Source organism: Taudactylus pleione, unplaced genomic scaffold (assembly GCF_031769625.1).
Source record: "Taudactylus pleione unplaced genomic scaffold, aTauple2 ptg000260l, whole genome shotgun sequence".
NCBI classification, from domain to species: Eukaryota; Metazoa; Chordata; class Amphibia; order Anura; family Myobatrachidae; genus Taudactylus; species Taudactylus pleione.
Genome location: NW_028284662.1, coordinates 1,910,848 through 1,928,654, shown reverse-complemented (window position 1 = coordinate 1,928,654; position 17,807 = coordinate 1,910,848). Strand labels below are relative to the sequence as shown.

The window sequence follows — 17,807 nt, the reverse complement described above, 5'->3', positions numbered from 1 at the left end:
CCCCCTTCTCGTACGCATTACACGTCATCTCCGGGCATATAAGGATTAATCGAGACCATCGGGAACCATCGGAACTGGTCGTAGAGCTTAAGGTTGACCATACCCTCTCTTAAGCTCTACGATCATGTCAGTGTAAAAACCTCCCATGTCACATGTGCCATGACGTTACTTTGTTAATTATGCACTCCCATAAACCTTATGCACTCCCACAAAACGCTGTTCGCATAATTAGGCACGCCTGCATTCGGATCTCCACTCCCCCGTTTTCAAGCACCTTCCCCCAGTGGTGTAAGTTCATCCCAGATGCCTGGAGGCAAGTTATAATTTGGTGGCCCCCCCCCGTCACAGCCGCTGATATTGTAATGTAGCAATTCAGGTGCAGACAGGCTATAGATAGACTGAGGCAGCAGCTGATGGTCTGACATGGAGCTCTCCACTAGTGTATAGTGGCTTCTCAGGTGCCGGGAAGGGGTGCCATGTATTGGGCAGCCGTGACGGTACACTCCGGGTACATAGTAACAGCCCTAAGTGGGGTAAATATGTTGTGTACAATGAAGGAAATGCCCTTCAGAGCTGGAGCCCGGCGGCAGGCGCCTCCATTGTCTCCCATAGTTCTGCCCCTGCCTTCCCCTGTTACCACCCACAAACGCCTCAATCTGACACTCAAACTACCGACCTGGCTGTGTTCAAGGAGAGAGAAATTTCTGATCGTAGCGGCTAGTTTGCGCACGCGCATTGAGAACTTTACACATGCGCAGTATAGCGAACATCAGTGGCGTACGACCGTGCGGCCGCTTTGACCGACTCTGAATGAGGTCCCAAGCGCTTTCCCCAGACATCTGCGACTGTACCACTGAAGAAAGTGGCCGCCAGAGACCTCAGAGGGGGCGTGGTCGGAGGAGGAAAGCAGCTCAGAGTAGCCAGACCTCAGAAGAAAGGCGCCCTGAGCTGAGGGATGGAGCCGCTAAAACGAGGAAGCTGTCTCCCCTGGCTGGTTGCTAACCCCCGGGACGCTGGTTCCTGCACCTAATGTCCCTGGTAGTCTAGTGGATTGCAGTGGCTAGAGCCTGCATCCACCCCCAGCGACCTCCGGTCTGTCCCGAGACCGGAGGTATAGCTGCCTTACCTGTCCCCTAATGTCCGGCTGCAGACTGGGTAATCCACAGGGGCCTTGGCTAGCGCTGACCCCCGGAATGCCCGCGGAGATCCCCAGATCAGTACAGGCGTCACGCGGCTCCGGAGGGGTGACGGAGCGGCAGCGCAGACCCTCAGAAGGGTGTGAGAAGAAATGAGGGTGTGAGCAGAAATCCTTTAGTTGACCTAACAGTGTGCTGAATTGAATAGCTCCTTCCCAGCGCTATCAACAGTGCTTAATTGAATCACCCCCTAGATTGGTAGGATTCCACAAAGAGGATATACACTGTGAAACAGGAGCTTGCCTAATCCATTCTGAAGTTATAAGAGAGCACTGTCAAGTACTGTATAAGGAGGGGGGATACATTCATCAGTCACTCTATACCAGTGGTTCTCAAACTCGGTCCTCAGGACCCCACACAGGTCGCATTTTCCAGGTCACCCAGCAGGTGCAGTCATTACTCACTGACACATTTTAAATGATCCACAGGTGGAGATAATTATTTCACTTGTGATTCTGTGGGGAGACCTGGAAAACATGAAATGTTTGGGGTTCTGAGGACAGAGTTTGAGAACCTGTGCTCTAACACCTCTAATTACATTACACATCTGGATTATTGATCTGTATTCTCTAAAGGTAATGTTTTGGAGAAATCTATTGTAAATCAGAGACCTTGGGGTCTATGTAATAGGGTGTGATCTACGGAAGCAGTATGAATGCCCGCGACTATTCATATCCAGAGACCGGCAGCAGTGGAAATCCCGACATGGGATTTAGGTGAGTATTAATAACTCTACTCCCCCCCCCAACCCTAACACTCCCTTAGGGGTGCCTAACCCCAAACTCCCTCCCTAAGTGCCTAAACCTAACCCTCCCTTCCCGGCAGCCTAAATTTAAGTCTCCCGGGAGGTGCCTAACCCTAACTACCCCTTCCCCTAGCCTAACCCTCCCGGGGGGGTGCCTAACCCTAGGTTCCCTCCGGGAGCCCCTAACCCTCCCGCCTTACCTTTGATCGGTATGCCGGGCCTATGTATAATGACAGGCGTCTGGATTTCAACGCCTGTCATTAGTACCCTGCTGGGATTTGACAGTCGGGAAGCTGGCGTCAGCATTTCGACCGTCGGCTTCCTGACTGCATCCCTGATCTACAGCTGTTGAGGGAACTCCTGCATGTCTTCCCGAACTCATTTTAAAGGCAACCCTCAACTGTGATCGCTAATTAAAATAACTAATATTAAAAGATGCCAGGCACAAAATATATAACAGTTGTAGAAAACAGCAACAAACAGCCAACATACTCAAATAAAATAAAATATATGACCTTTGGTCATTTAAAAACTTTTACCACCTCTAGTTCTGTTATAAATTACCATTAAGGGATGCAGAAATAACGAATACTTCTAGCATTCATGCAAAAGAAATTGTATAAATATATAAAAATATGTACTTTGTTCATTTACTGAACTACTTAGCGTTATGCAATGATCCTGCTCCCATGATATTTTCACAAAGCATGGACTTTGCATTTGTAATATGAGCACATTTACAATTCCAACCAACCGAAAAAACAGCAAATCGATATTTAAAATAAAAAAATCGCAGTGGTTCATTTAATACATGTGCAATCCATAAGGATAGTATTTGTTGACACTAGAATTACTTTTAAGGTGAATCAAAATAAATCCAGATTTAATTTAGATATCTGCAACAGAATCTCTCAATAGAAGTCAATACACACATTTGGCAACCAGATAACAGCACGATTCAATTCAGCAAATGCTGAATAGCCCCGGGAGGGAGCTCCCGGAGCTATTCAATTCACAACGTGGTTTGGTCCGACTAAAGGATTTCTTCTCACACCCCCTGAGGGTGCAAGGAGAAATCCAACAAAAGTGCCAGCTGCGCGGCTGTTTTCCTGCTTAGCGCGTCAATAACAGCAGCGCGGACGGCACTTCAGTCAGAGAATGCCGGTTCTTGCGACTAAACATCCATGTTAAGTCGCGAGAACCGGCATTCTCCGACTTAACTGGCAACTGTTGGACCAAACAGCGCAGTGAATTGAATAGCTCCGAGAGCTCCCTCCCGCGGCGATTCGGCATCGCACTGAATTGAATCGAGCCCTACGAGAGCCTAATTAGAATTTTAACTACAGTTGGTCACATTTATAACATTATACAGAAAAAATGAAAACTTGAAGAAAAACAAGTAACGTTACGTGCAATTAATTTGGCGTTTTGCAGATGACTGTCCAAATGTATGGGGTTCACCGATTGCTGATTCCAATCAAAAAGTGATTGGAATCACTAAATCAGGTTGTCTAACATGTTGAATTTCAGTGATCAATCGGGGCTGTAGATTGCTAGTATATGGAAACAATCAGCTGATTTGCCAACTATTACTAGTAAAATGATGAGCCTTTGCAGATCTGTGATTTGTTGAAAACGATCTACAAATCACTGAAAAATATCTGCAATTTATGGGCACAGATTGGTGGATTGGGGCATATTTAAATCGGGGGGGGGGAATCAAAGAATCTGTAAATTGTGTCTTTGAGACTGCTGATGTATGTGCCCCTTTAATTGTAATAAGAAAACATTATAAATTTAAATACCAAACAAATAAATGAAATAGGGCAAAAAGTTAACAACCTAAAGGGGCCTATCCATTAGCAGATAAATTGAACGACTGAACAATATATCGTTCAGTCGTTCAATTTATCTGCTATGGACAGGCCCTGAACGATGACAGATGCGCACTCCCGCGGCCGATAAATTTCATCTTTCATCTCTCCAACATGTTGGTCAATTATCGCATATCGCTGCCAGATATTAGAAATATATGGCAGTTTATATGCGGTAAACGACGAAAGATATTAGCAGCAGCTACAGAGCGCTGGAGAGAAAAAAATCCACTCCCTGAATGATGTCATGCGATATCGTTCATCTTTTGCTAAAATCTGTCATGTACATGACAGATATCGTTCAGCACAGCCACCGGAATTTTCAATAGATATCTTTTGCCTATCATCGCTCAGAAAAACATCTGCTAATGGATAGGCCCCTTTAATTTAACAATTTATCCACTTTTATCCCTTTAATTGGGGATACATGGAGATTAGAACGGAAAACAAACTCATGGCTGTAGCAGGCCATTTTTGCTGATTTTGTTTTTCAGTCAATGGTCATATAAGAAAGAAGAGTGTGGGCTATCCACATCAGCGATGGAGAATACGGAGCATTTTCATCTTCCGTAAATTAAAACATTCAACCAGTGGCCTCATTTGTATATAAAATCGAGGTTGGTGTGACCATCTGAATATGCCCAATTTGGTCAGCTCACGTGTATGGCCAAACAGGACACAAATTTAGTCATTTCAAAAATATCCAGGATTTTAACTTGTGCGGCCTTTTTACTATTAAAATTCTACAGAAGCAAAATGTATGCTGAAATAAAGTTGTTCTAATATAATTTTTACTATAAGGAGGACACAATTCAAGTTAAAATGTTGACTTGCTACATGTTTTTTTCTTGCCTTTGTACAAGTGCATACATTGGGGGGGGGGGGGGAATTCAAATGAACGCAATTTTGAATAGCACCGGTAAGGAGTTCCCGGAGCTATTCAATTGTCCACATCGCGCCCTGCACTTAAAATGGGGAGAAGCAGGTTATGGCACCTTAAGCCGGGTGTTTAGTCGTGGTAACCTGCATTCTCCGACTTAAATGCCGGATGCGATGCGGTTAGCGCACGTTCTAAGCCAAAAATCCTCTAGTCAGGCTTAACAGAGCGGTCAATAGAATATCTCTGGGAACTCATTCACGGTGCGATTTAACATTGTATTGGGAGTGTGTTTATTCTGCTCAGAATACATTGTTTAGGCTTAATATGGAGTTATTTGTGAGCATGCAGTTGTTTATAGGGGCAGGGAAGACTCAGTAAAAAAGGAAATGTTGAAGTTTGTGACCAAAAATACAAATGGAGTAAACTGAATAAAGAGGATCAATTCAATTTGGTGCAAGTTTGTTTCATGAAACTCGCACCCAAGAAACGTGCAAACCAATTAGAAATGCCAATTTGCGCTACTCGTGGCGAGGTTACACAAATTTTGTACAGCAAACAAACTTTGAGAAGAGCGTAAAAAAGTAGGTAAGCCATCCTGTATGCTAGAAGAGTGACAACTGACATAGAAAAACCATATAGAAGGCTAAAAGTGGCCATAAGAAAATTACTGGAGGTCCATAAAAGGAGTTCTAATTCATGGAGCAGAGAAAAGCCTTGTTTTGCGGTAAACAGGGCTTTTCTCTGCTTGGGGCTATTCACTGAACAGGTTACCATGGTGAAGTTCATTACTTCTCCAACGACGGCGACGGCGGCGGCGGCACCCCCCCCCCCCCATGGCTGAATCACATCACCGTACTTTACCATCTCAGGATGGCGTAGTCTGTACACCATGACGAAGCAGGCAGGGAAATGGCTTACTTCCCTGTATTTTGCCCAGCACCCGGCGCTTGCTCTCCCTTTGATATCCCAGCAGCCACTGCAGCCTTCCCTAAGCTCAGCCACCAGCACATGCGCAGGAAGGACCTGCCTTCGCCTCCGCACTACTGAACCGCAACTGAAGACAGGACTGCTGGAGCCCTGGATACCAGATTCCATCGCCGGAAAAGTAAGTATACAAGACTTGTTACTTAAAGCTATACACATCGAAACTATGCAATATATGGTAAAAAGTAACAATTTTGTTTTTATTTTCTTCATGAATAGACAGACCCAAAGGTGTCAAATGGTTTTTTTTTTACAATGTTTAACAGTGGTTGAAAAATGATAAAAAGCAAGTGTTTTTCAGCAAATTAAAGTCTTTCTAGCAGTTTGGGCTACAGGGATATCGCTTATACAGTGTTTTTATACAGGTCTGTAAAAAGCCAGAATAAAATCTATTACCTTCCATCTGCAAGTACAAAATCCCCTCTCCCATCAATACAACACCGTACAGCAGTGGTTCCAAAACTGGGCACTTGCAAGGGTGTCACTGGTTGGTGGTCCAGGAACACATCAAGTAATTTATGGTCAATGTGATTGGCAGCCACCAGCACTGGTGGCTGCCAATCATAATATATGTAGACAAACAGAGGCGCAGCCCTGTCCACCACTACATAACTGAATCTAATAATGATAGCAAAGCACAATTTACTTCATTTCATATTTTTTGCTGAATTTTTCAATAATAAACTTTTGGCCTAGGAGTGCCATTATAAAAATGCTGATACTCTTGGGCCCGTGATTCAAGAAATTTTGGGAACCACTGCCTTACAGTGACAATTTTAATATGAATATCACCTTGCCAATGAGTGAGACTGTTTATTATAGCGGAACTGGCAACCAAAAACTTTACATTTCACTTAAAACTCCTAAGTAAACAAGCATTTATATTCATTATGTGAAACTGATAAAAATGGCAACTTCAATATCTTTTAAGTTCTACATTATAGCCCTTTTGTAAGGATTGCCCATACATTGATCAAAGTGGCTGGGACTCCCCTGTATAAGCAGGAAGCACTAATGATTCATATAAAAAGTGATATATAGTGGAAGCGAATGAAAAATATGCCCCCGGAATTAGCCATGATCCGAGTCTGTGGCTGGGTCCTGTCAGCTGGCCATCAGCATCTACTGTATGTATGTAGAAACATAGAGAGAGCAACCTCTTAATATAGGTTCTGATTTTCAAGGTAAGATAACAGTGGTGCAGCAGCCAAGCACTGGCTCCAGGACATGTATATGAGGAGATATGATCATCACTATCATACACGGAGCTTTACCATAACCGCATACAAGTGATAAGACATACAGACAGACATACAGACATACATACATACATACATACATACATACATGTGCGCCAGCCCTCCCGGATAACGTTGCAGGTGGTTACCACCAGCCCGGGCACGTGAGGACAATGCGGACCTAGCAGTGATAACGTCCCCGGCTCACTCACCTCCTCCCCGCCGCCTCTCACCCGCGATCTGTCACACTAACCGGGTCACTCCACCGGAAGCCTCGTCACCGCTGTCAGCTCAGCGGCCGCCCCCCTCCACCTCCTCTATCCCTCGTCATCACCATGCGCCATGCCCAGCCGCGGCCACACGGACATCTCATCAGCCACTTATCTTTTATTCTCTGTATTACTTCAGAGCTTGTATCGCCGAGACCGATCACACCGATCGAGCGAACAGACAACGGCGTGTACGGTAATATGTCCCATAGCCGGAAAGCAGCGGTAATGAGCAGCGATGACGCTGTGTGTGGGCGACGCCTGACCACGCTGATTCAGGAAGCATCGAGCTGAGAACGACGTGGAGAGATCGCGGCGGTGCCCGGTGAGCGCTCCCCCCCTCCCCGTTACTGGTGGACGTCCCACATGCTGTCAGCAGTGACCAGGGAGACCTTCCATACTACCCGGCCCTGCTCTCAGGGATTGGTGTGTGGTGCTGCCAGTGACTATAGCGAGGGCTAACGTGCGCCTTCCTGCCTGACACTCTTTACTCCTATTACATTGATTGCGCAGCTCTTAAGCAAGTATTTCTGCCCTTTATATTGGAAATATTGCCCCTCGATTACCTGTGAGTGACATTCAGACAGTAAGGCTAACCAAATGCCAATCACCACAAGTGAGGAACATACAGTATATCAGTGTTGCCCCCTGCTGGTGAAGGAACCTACATAGCGTTGTATCCATTTGTTAACCTTTTACCCGCTGCACCATGAGCCATTGCTTTGAAAGTTTAATATGGTGAATTTAGATTGACACTAGGGTTGTATGCAACACTTGTAGCTGCTATGTAAAATAAAAGGGAAAATAGACACATGTTCCACTTGTACAACGTTGGCAGAACGAACGGCATTTGCACGTTGTTACTTTGACATGACACACACAAATAGCAAAATGTAAACCACACATTATACACACTGAAGGCGCTGCTAACTAATCAGTGTAACTTAGACTTTCGTAAAAGGCTTGAAAACCTTTTTCATGCAAATGTTTACCACAAATGTCACACAATTTCTTAGTATTTTCCTGACAAACATAGCATCTACTTTGCGTGATAGGTGACAGGTCATGGCCGCTGGATGATCCGGAAATGTCAAAGCTTAGTGGAACAGTGGGACTGCATTTTCTTTTTCACAAAACATGAAGTCCAACATGGCAACTTCACAACAAAAAATTTAAATTGCCTCGGGCTTCCTTTAAGCTAGGGGTCTTCAACCTTTTACACAGTGTGGGCCACATTAAAAAAATTAAACGAAGCCTGAGGGCCACTAAGCTATATGCCACACAGTAGCACAATCTTGATTCAGTGCCCCCAGTAGTGGTAGTGCCCCAAATGCCATGCCCCCAGTAGTGGTAGTGCAGTGCCCACAGTGGTGGTAGTATCCCTTATTCAGTGCCCCCAGTAGTGCTGCCCATTATGCAGTGCCCACAGTGGTAATGCCTCTTATGTAGTGCCCCCAGGAGTGGTGTCCCTTATGCAGTGCCCCTAATAGAAATGCCTCCTAGTAGTAGTTCCTCTAATAGTAATGCCCCCTAGTATTCGTGCCCCTAATAGTAGTGCCTCTAATAGAAATGCCCCCTAGTAGTAGTGCCCCCAGTAGTGAAGCCACTTACAAAACAAAAAATACTACTACTTACCTTAAACCCCGATCCCGCGTCTGCTGCCTCCAAGCCGCCCGGCTGCTTTTCTGTCTGAACTATGGGAGAGACGTCTCTCCCATAGTGCACTGCGGTGCAGGCACGGAGCCGGGCGCCCGCTGGTAACAAAGTCTCAGCAGGTGCCTGGCAAATGGAGCCTGATGGCTGGCCGCAGGGAACAGCTCCCCCCGGTCGGCGGGCCACCTGACAGTGGTCCCAGGCCACGGGTTGAAGACCCCTGCTTTAAGCCTACTGCATGATCATGCAATCTACAAGCAGCAACAACAGCCATATTTGGCCCTTTTGCAAACATCCATTTTTTGTTTTTTTAATCAGAAGAAAAAATGTTTAGTACTCTGAACCGCCAACGTTTCACATGTGTTGCATTGACATTCAAAGATACACAGATGGAATACAAAGAGAGCTAAAACAATGTTTTAATATGTACACAATATAACTGTCACCGGATTGGACACCAAGCAGATGCTATATGGCCCCATCCTTCTGCTAAATGCTGCGCAATAGCCTCTCTATTGTATTTCGCCAAATGAACAAGTGATGAGCTGCTACAGTATGTGACACTCACAATAGCCCTACAAGATTTCATCTCTGCATTATTTGCAGCCTTTCCTACTTTTTTTAAATTTAGTTTAAGTCATGATTGAAGGCAAATGCACGTGATCCAGACTGTAATGGAGGGTACACACGGTCAGATTTTCTGGAAGATATGAACGATAACGATTGTAAAAATCATTACATCGTTCATATCGTTGACATGCATCGACGAATGATGCTCGTGCCCGCATGTCAGATAACGATATCTGAAATCGACTGTGTTTGCAGTCAGATTTGGACGATTTAATTCATGTAAATACTGTCAGAAATCGTTCATAGTTAATGAGATCGTTGGTAAAATCGTTCATTGTTGATCTAGCAAGTCTGACCGTGTGTGTGCACCATAACACAATCTTGACACTCGTCAAATGTAGCAGTATGGTAAGATTTTGTTGCTATGTGTAGTATCTCAATGTGTTTTCATATTATCCAAGGGCTTCTATGCTTTTTTACAATACAAGTCTGAAAAGTTGCAATAAAATTGGTCTTGTTTTTAGGTGCCTGGGAATGGATTACATTTCTAATGCTGGGACTCTGTCATTGGCAGCAGGAATAGCATGTGGTCTGTTTCTAGGCTGGCGCCTACGTGGCCACTATGGACACTCCCGAAACACCAGAAGTATAGCATCAAATGAGGTGGAAAGTAACGCATCTGTTATGGGAGAGAGTGGCGAATTCAAGATGGTATTAGTTGTGCGGAATGATTTGAAAATGGGGAAGGGCAAAGTTGCTGCACAGTGCTCACATGCTGCAGTATCCGCATATAAACAGATCCTCAAAAGAAATCCTGAATTACTTAAACAGTGGGAATATTGTGGGCAACCGAAAGTAGTGTTGAAAGCACCAGATGAAGAGACCTTGGTAGACCTTCTTACTCAAGCAAAACAGCTGGGACTGACCATTAGCCTGATACAGGATGCTGGTCGTACACAGATAGCACCAGGATCTCGAACTGTCCTCGGGGTAGGACCTGGTCCAAGCGACTTAATTGATAAAGTGACTGGACATTTAAAGCTCTATTGAAGTTACTAGCTTGTCTAATAAACATAAATATCTGACAAGTCAGCTATTTTTGTTTCTTGGTCGACTCTTAGGGGTAAATTTACTAAAGTGAGAGTTTTTAGAAATGGAGATGTTGCCCATAGCAACCAGTCAGATTTTAGCTATTATCTTCTAGAAGGTGCAAGTTAAATGTTAAGTAGAATCTGATTCCATTTAAAACCAGGGAATGCTAGTTCCACAAACTGAAATATGTTTAAGCCGGCCAGCTGCATCAGTCTTCCCTACTGTCCAGTCCTACACTGTCCCAGAGAACATCACAATATTCTGCTCCCTGATATTCTGCTCACAGATTTTAAACAGTTTTGTGGGTTGAAGTTTCCTTGTAGAAGACATATTCTAAATATATAAATTATTTTCTTTCAGGGGACAGAGTGGTGTTTCCTCGGGTTGGTTGCAATGTTATGCACAGACATCTACTGAGATGAGGACTTCTTATTTTTCTGTGCAGATGTAATGTTTAAAATATTAGAGTGCAGGTTACCCTGGTATTATGTCTAAGGACAGTCTTTGGGGACTTTCATGGTGTGTGCAATCTGTTGTATTTAGTGTCTGCTTCTTCTATATATCTTACCACTACCACCTGAGGAGACCCATTACAAAAGCGCTGGTGTACCTGCCGTTCAAGGACCAGTTATGTGCGGTGATCAGTGAAGCTCCCAGTCATCTGGGGAGGCGGCAGCACTGTCCTCAGTAACGAGAGTACCAGAGGGCAGTCACTGAAGAGAACAGAGGGCTCAGTACAAGACCCTAGCTGTGGTTCCTGTGCAGGAGGCGCGGTTCAGTGCAACAGAGATGGTGTCCAAGTGGCAGAGATCAAAAAGAGTGCAGCCCACTAAGGGAGGGACAGATCACCGGCTTCCACCCAATTGGAGTCTGGTACTGCAGCTAGTTAGTATTATATAATTCTGCCTTAAATGCCTACTTATCGGCTGCTGAGTTTTAAAAAGGATTTATGATTACTGTTCCTTCTAGAGCAGTGGTTCTCAAACTCAGTCTTTAGGACCCCACACATGTCACGTTTTCCAGGTCACCCAGCAGGCGCACAGGTGTATTCATTACTCACTGACACATTTTAAAAGATCCACAGGTGGAGCTAATTATTTCACTTGTGATTCTGTGGGGAGGCATGGAAAACATGCACTGTTTGGGGTCCTGTGGACCGAGTTTGAGAACCTGTGTTCTAGAGCTCACAAGATCTAGATAAGTAATTTGACACAACATTGATGCTGGGGACTGTAAAGATAGTGTGTCACAGATGATCCCATTGCTCAATGTGACCATTCTCTGGGTATCCTCAGGTTTGAGTCACATTTGTTGACCCTATCCATAGCAAGAAGAGGAGCACTTTAAAGGGCAAGTGACAAGTCTTCTAAATACTGTTTTTTACTAATACTTTTCAAACCATGGAAGCTTTTCCAAGTAACATAACTGTGTAAAATATACCACAGTCTGGAACTTGATCAGTCCCCTTTGAAATTGTCTCCAAATCCACTGAGACAATGTTAGTTCCTCTGGAGGGGGTAATCCATGTAGCTGAACATGGCAATGTCATCTCTTTTTCCCTCCTTGAAATGGAAAATGCTGCCAATTAAACCCATTCAAGCATTGTGGTAAATTCAAAATTACCAACTCACTGTGATATCCATAAGTCAACCTCCATAGCCAGTTGAGCTTAGGTTTAAGTCCAAACTTCTTGAGAAAATTAATCCTGTTTTATGGTTCCTGATGTTCTTGTACTGGTCACAGGTATTAATCAGCAATGCTTCCTTTGTCTACAAAATCAGTCTGCCCAAGGAAAGCATTGCTACTGTATACCACTAACTAGTACAATAGTATCAGAGGCTGCAAGCCAGGACTAATACTCTGAAGAGGTTTGGACCTAAAGTAATGCTCAAATGGCTACAAATGTAAAATGTATATTTTATTAATTCAAGAAATGTAATTTAATTTCAGCCATCTTTATTATAGCGCTAATTAAAGGTTTTTAGGCTGATTGCACTCGGCCGTGTCCTCTTTAGCGTCTTCTGCCATAAGAGCACCTGCGACTTTAGACTAATGCTAGTATCTGACCACCTCCTGGTGTACAAGCATGCATCTGGAAGTGCAAGGACTGAGGCACAACCATCGGTCTCGCTATCGAAACTTGCACCAGCCCCATGCTAGGTGCAGATTCTTCATTGGAGTATTTGAGCAATTAAGCATCTGTGTACACAATCACTTCAGCATCACTCCCATAACCATCCCATTAGACGGAATATCTTTCTGCTTCTGAATTGCCACCCCCAGTCACTGGCCAGGAATGCCCAGCATATTTCCAATACATTTCTGATACTATGCGTCTCAATTGCAACTGCTCGTCTGTGCATACATATCGTGCTTACCATCATTTTTTATGTAACTGTGCTCCTAGAAAGAAAGAGATCCCAGGGGGTATAGCTACTAATGACATCTTTTCAAAGATACCAATTTTCAGCGCTTTTGCCCACATAATTTAAAACATCAATACTCTTAAATTCAAAGCAGGAGTGTTATTTAGCCTCAATACAAGATTTGAATACTGTTACACATAGTGATTGCCCTTGTCAAATGTATTTAAAGTATTAGATGATGCTATCCTAATGCATTCACGCTGTTCTCCTAGATTCACCTGCGATATGCAAAATGGTCTCTCAGTTGCTGGTAATGCTGCTCCTCCTTTCAGTAGCCCCTCACAATCCAACCTATGTTGTTGTTGTTACGTACTACCACCTCATTTACTTAATGATTTAATATATTGTAAATAGTGCTATTTGGCATATAGTTCAACAGGTGTCCATCTCCCTATCCCCCTTTACTCATTGTGTAGCAAAAGGGTGATGAAGCTAAGCTTTTGTTTTTTTCCAGGTGTAACTGATGTATTTTATACACTGCAGTATTCACTATTCGTATGAAAAGTCTTTCTTTAACTTATAATGATGTAAATGCATCCAAGAACCATGCAAATTCCCTAGCACACCATTTATTTTGTATTTTTTTTTTTTGTATTCGTTTATTGAAAATAAATGGTGGCACAGTAATTTTGTACAAATGACGTGTCAGACAAAATTATTCAATAGTATATCAGCAATAGACAGGTAACGACATTTGCCACGGAATATATGAATAGTTAACAGTCAAAAACCAATTAGAACATGAGTATGCTGGAATAGAAAAGGGGATAATAGAAGGTAGGGTGAGGATGAATGTATATGAGTGGGAGGGAAGGAGGTAAAAAAAAAAAAAGGAAAAGAGAAAAGAAATGGGGGGAGAAGTGTAAAAAGATAAGCCACAGGTGGATAATGTAATTATATGGAAAGCGTTGAATCGAAGCTAACCAAGGCCTGGGAGAGGTGAATTTTGAGAGGTGTACCAGGGGTTCCAAATGATATGAAATTTCCGAACAGCATTGTTTTGTAGACTGGTGATATATTCCATATTTGCTACAAACCAGATTCTGTTTATTAGCTCCTGTCGGCTGGGAGTGTGTTGAACTTTCCAATTACTAGCGATTTGAAATTTGGCTGCGCAGGAAACGTGAAGGATTAGTTTATTTGTAGTGATGGGGATGGAATCAATCGGAGCGCAAAGTAAAAGAGTAGCTGGAGAAAAAGAGATCGTAATGGTAAGAATTTGCGAAAGTAGGGTACGGACCATGTTCCAGAATGGGACAATCAGGGGGCATGACCACCACGTATGAAAATAAGTTCCGAGTTGACTGCACCCTCTCCAACACAGATTGGAGGTGCTGGGGTAGATTTGATGTAAAAGCTCTGGCACTAAGTACCATCTGGTATATACCTTGTATGAGTTCTCGCGTATGGCCACACTAATGGAGCATTTAGAAATAGTCAAGCGTATAGTGTCCCATGCTTCTTCTCCGAGAGAAAGGCCAAGATCCGCTTCCCAAGCCTGCTCATGTGTTTCGAGCGGAGGAGGCTTCAACGCCAGTATGAAGTGATAAAGGTGCGAGATAGCTCCTTTGTCATTAGGTCTATGCATGCATAATCTCTCTATAGGTGTGGGGTTAGGAGGGGAGCGGGTGGAGGGATTCGAGCTAGCGAAGTGGCGGATTTGTAAATATTGATAGTGAAGTTTGTTGTGAATTTTATGTTTGTCTTGAATGTCCGAAAATGATCTAGGTGAGGAAACTTCAACTATATGGTGAAGCTTAGTAATGCCTGCTGAAATCCAGGGGGAAGCCACTGTCTGGGATAGACCAGGGGGAATGCAGGATTGTTCCAAATGGGGGTTAGAGGGGAAGGGTGTGGAGAAAGGTCCAGTTTTTTATTAAGGGAGTCCCAGTTATTAAGCGTCAGTGCTATAGTGGGGAATAAAAGAACGGATCTAGGTCTGTGTTTACGGGGCATCCAGGGTAGATAAGAGACTGAGTATACACCTACCAAGTCGCTCTCCAGGTCAACCCATCTCTTAACATGGCGAAGTGAGTGCCAGGCGGCCAACTGACTTAATCGGGTTGCATTATAGTAGCGGTGCAGTGAGGGTAACCCCAAGCCTCCGTCCCAGGGACGCTTAGTGAGTATGTTTCGACGGATTCTGGGTTTTCGGTACTTCCAGATGAATTTACAGAGTGCGGTTTGAAGTGTGTTGAGGGTGTGGGAGGGGATAGGAATAGGGAGAGTTTGGAATAGGTATAATAGTTTGGGGAGAATGTTCATTTTCACGGCGTTGATGCGACCTACCCAGGAGAGAAAGTGTGTTTGCCATTGTTGCAGGTCTCTCTGGATTGAGCTGATGGGGGGGTAGTTGGCTTTATATAGAGAGTCATAGGATTTAGTAATGAATACTCCTAGATATTTGAGGGAATCTTTTTTCCATATGAAATTAAAATTTGATTGCAATAATGACTTCATATTGCCGGGTAGATGTATAGGAAGGGCTTCGGATTTGGTATGATTAACCTTGTAACCAGACAGGGAGCCATATATAGAGAGTTCTCGAAATAGATTGGGAAGAGAGGTGAGTGGTTTTGTTAGCGTGAAAAGTATGTCGTCCGCGAATAGAGATAGAGTATATTGAGAATGTTTAACCTTAATCCCAGTAATATCGGGATTGGCCCGTACACGAGAAGCGAGTGGTTCAATAATAAGGGCGAATATGAGTGGCGATAGAGGGCATCCCTGTCTGGTCCCATTCGCTATTGAGAAGGAATCGGAGATCAGGCCTCCTGCTGAGACCGTAGCAGAGGGATTGGAGTAGAGGGCTTGGATGGTTTGCAAAAACTGTCCTCGGAATCCGAATTGGCGCAATGTTTGGAAAAGAAAAGGCCTGAACACCCTGTCGAAGGCTTTCTCTGCGTCCAGAGCAAGCACCAGAGAGGGGAGTTTGTGAATATTAATATAGTGGACTAGATCGATTGTGCGCCTAGTGTTGTCTAATGCTTGTCTGGACGGGACAAAGCCCACTTGGTCGGGATGGATTAAAGAGGGAAGGAGGGGGTTTAGCCTATTTGCAATCACCTTAGCAAAGAGCTTTAGATCAGTATTAAGTAGTGAAATGGGACGGTAATTAGTCACTAAAAGGGGATCCTTATTAGGCTTCGGGATGACGGTTATGGTGGCTCTAGTCGTGTGCGGATGAAATGAAGAACCTTCTAAAATACAGTTGAAAGCCACAGTTAGGTGAGGTATCAAGGAAGTTTGAAAAGTTTTATAGTAGGACATTGGAAGTCCATCAGGACCTGGCACCTTCGAGGACTTTTGTGTTTTGAGAGCCGAAACAATTTCTTCTGCAGAGATAGGGTCGTTTAGCGCGGAAGAGGTGGCGGTATCAATTACAAGAAGCTAAATAGTCCGCAGTTGAGGTGTCAGTGGTAGTGTCATTTGTTGGGGGGAGATTGTAAAGGCGTTCGTAGTAATTTTTAAATAAAGAATTGATAGTGGATGGACTATAGTGGCTGGTTCCACGGTCATCGTTTTTAATGCTGGGATAGCAGTCCTGGCTTTGCGGGCCTTCAATCTGTTGGCCAGTAGGGAATCAGCTTTATTGCTCTTTTCGTAAAATTTTTGGTTGAGCCAACGTAGGGCCTGTTCAGTCTTTTCAGCATTAAGGGCATTGAGGGCGTTCCTGGAGGAGGTCAGTTGGGCGTATAATGAATTAGAGGGAGTACATTTATGAGCGGTTTCAAGGCGTTGAACCTCTCCGGTCAGGAATTTAATTTGGGACCTACGCTCCTTATTTCTAAAAGAAGCATAATTAATGATGTGCCCACGAATAACAGCTTTATGCGCTTCCCACACCAAAGGGGTGCAAGTAGGGTCGTTATTTAAGGAAAAATAGTCCTCAAGAGCGGACTTCACCCTTTCCTGAAATTTCGGAATGGTAAGCAGAGTCTCATTCAAACGCCACGGGGGTCGCGAGGGTGGAACATCAAAAAAATCGAAGGACGCGGTGACGATGGAGTGGTCTGACCAAGTATTAGACAAAATAGAGGAGTCAACAAGATGTTCACTGGCTGACGTACTACAAAAAATAAGGTCTATTCTCGAGTAGGACTGATGGGGTATCGAGAAGAAAGTAAAATCCTTAGATGAGGGATTAAGGGCCCTCCATGTATCAAATAGACCCGATTCACTGAGGTGATTATTTAGAGAGCGAGTTGCCGGACAGGGTCGTGTTCTGGTAGGGGTAGGACCTTTATCAAGCTCGTGGTTAAGGACTGCGTTGAAGTCTCCTCCGACAATGAGGCTACCTATCCTGTATTTGTTTATTTTAGAGAAAACAGATTTGAAGAATGATGATTGATCTGAATTGGGAGCATATATATTAACAATCATGCATTCTAAACTGCCTAATTTGCCTGTCAAGACAATATACCTCCCGTCTGAGTCTGTATGTACTGTGTGTAAAAAGAAAGGGATTTTACTATTGATCAGTATCGCTACTCCATTGTGTTTAGACCGACTAGAAGAATAGTACGCGGTGGGGAAACTTTTAGTATGCGCTTTGAAGTGGGTTTCCTGGATTAGAATAATCCCTGCCTTGAGATCTCGGATAGTTCGGAAGAGCGATGAGCGCTTCTGAGGGGTGTTTAAGCCCTTGGAATTAAGGGAGGCAAAAGTTAGCGACATTTGGGCAGATCGTGATACTCAATGTGGATAATGTAGGTGGGAGATTCCTGGTTCGCTGAGAGGTAGAAAGAAAAAGAAAATAAAGACAGAGGGGGAAAAAATAAATAAAGAAAGAAATGAGATATGGAGAGAAATTAGAAATGTGGAAGACAAGGGGGAGAGAACCGGGTGGGAGTTCCCCGTGTCCAGCAGGGGAAAACACA

General features: G+C 44.0%; 2 protein-coding genes across 2 annotated transcripts in view; one reads left to right on the top strand and one right to left on the bottom strand.

The window, feature by feature from the left end:
• The window catches only part of LOC148514729 (vacuole membrane protein 1-like), a 42,718-nt gene extending 35,596 nt beyond the window's left edge, over positions 1–7,122 (bottom strand). Inside the window, exon 1 of the mRNA XM_088481044.1 lies at positions 7,027–7,122. The gene's annotated coding sequence lies outside the window, so the exon portion shown is untranslated. The remainder of the gene's footprint in view (positions 1–7,026) is intronic.
• Positions 7,123–7,157: 35 nt separating this feature from the next.
• Positions 7,158–10,501, top strand: PTRH2 (peptidyl-tRNA hydrolase 2). Its single transcript, XM_088481041.1, has 2 exons — positions 7,158–7,511; positions 9,934–10,501. The coding sequence occupies exon 2, from the start codon at positions 9,944–9,946 to the stop codon at positions 10,457–10,459; it is 516 nt and encodes a 171-aa protein (XP_088337167.1). The 5' UTR covers positions 7,158–7,511; positions 9,934–9,943; the 3' UTR covers positions 10,460–10,501.
• The last annotated feature ends 7,306 nt before the right edge of the window (positions 10,502–17,807 follow it).

Excerpts from the sequence above, each read along its gene's own strand:
- PTRH2 (XM_088481041.1), top strand. The coding sequence starts at position 9,944 with ATGGATTACATTTCTAATGCTGGGACTCTGTCATTGGCAGCAGGAATA.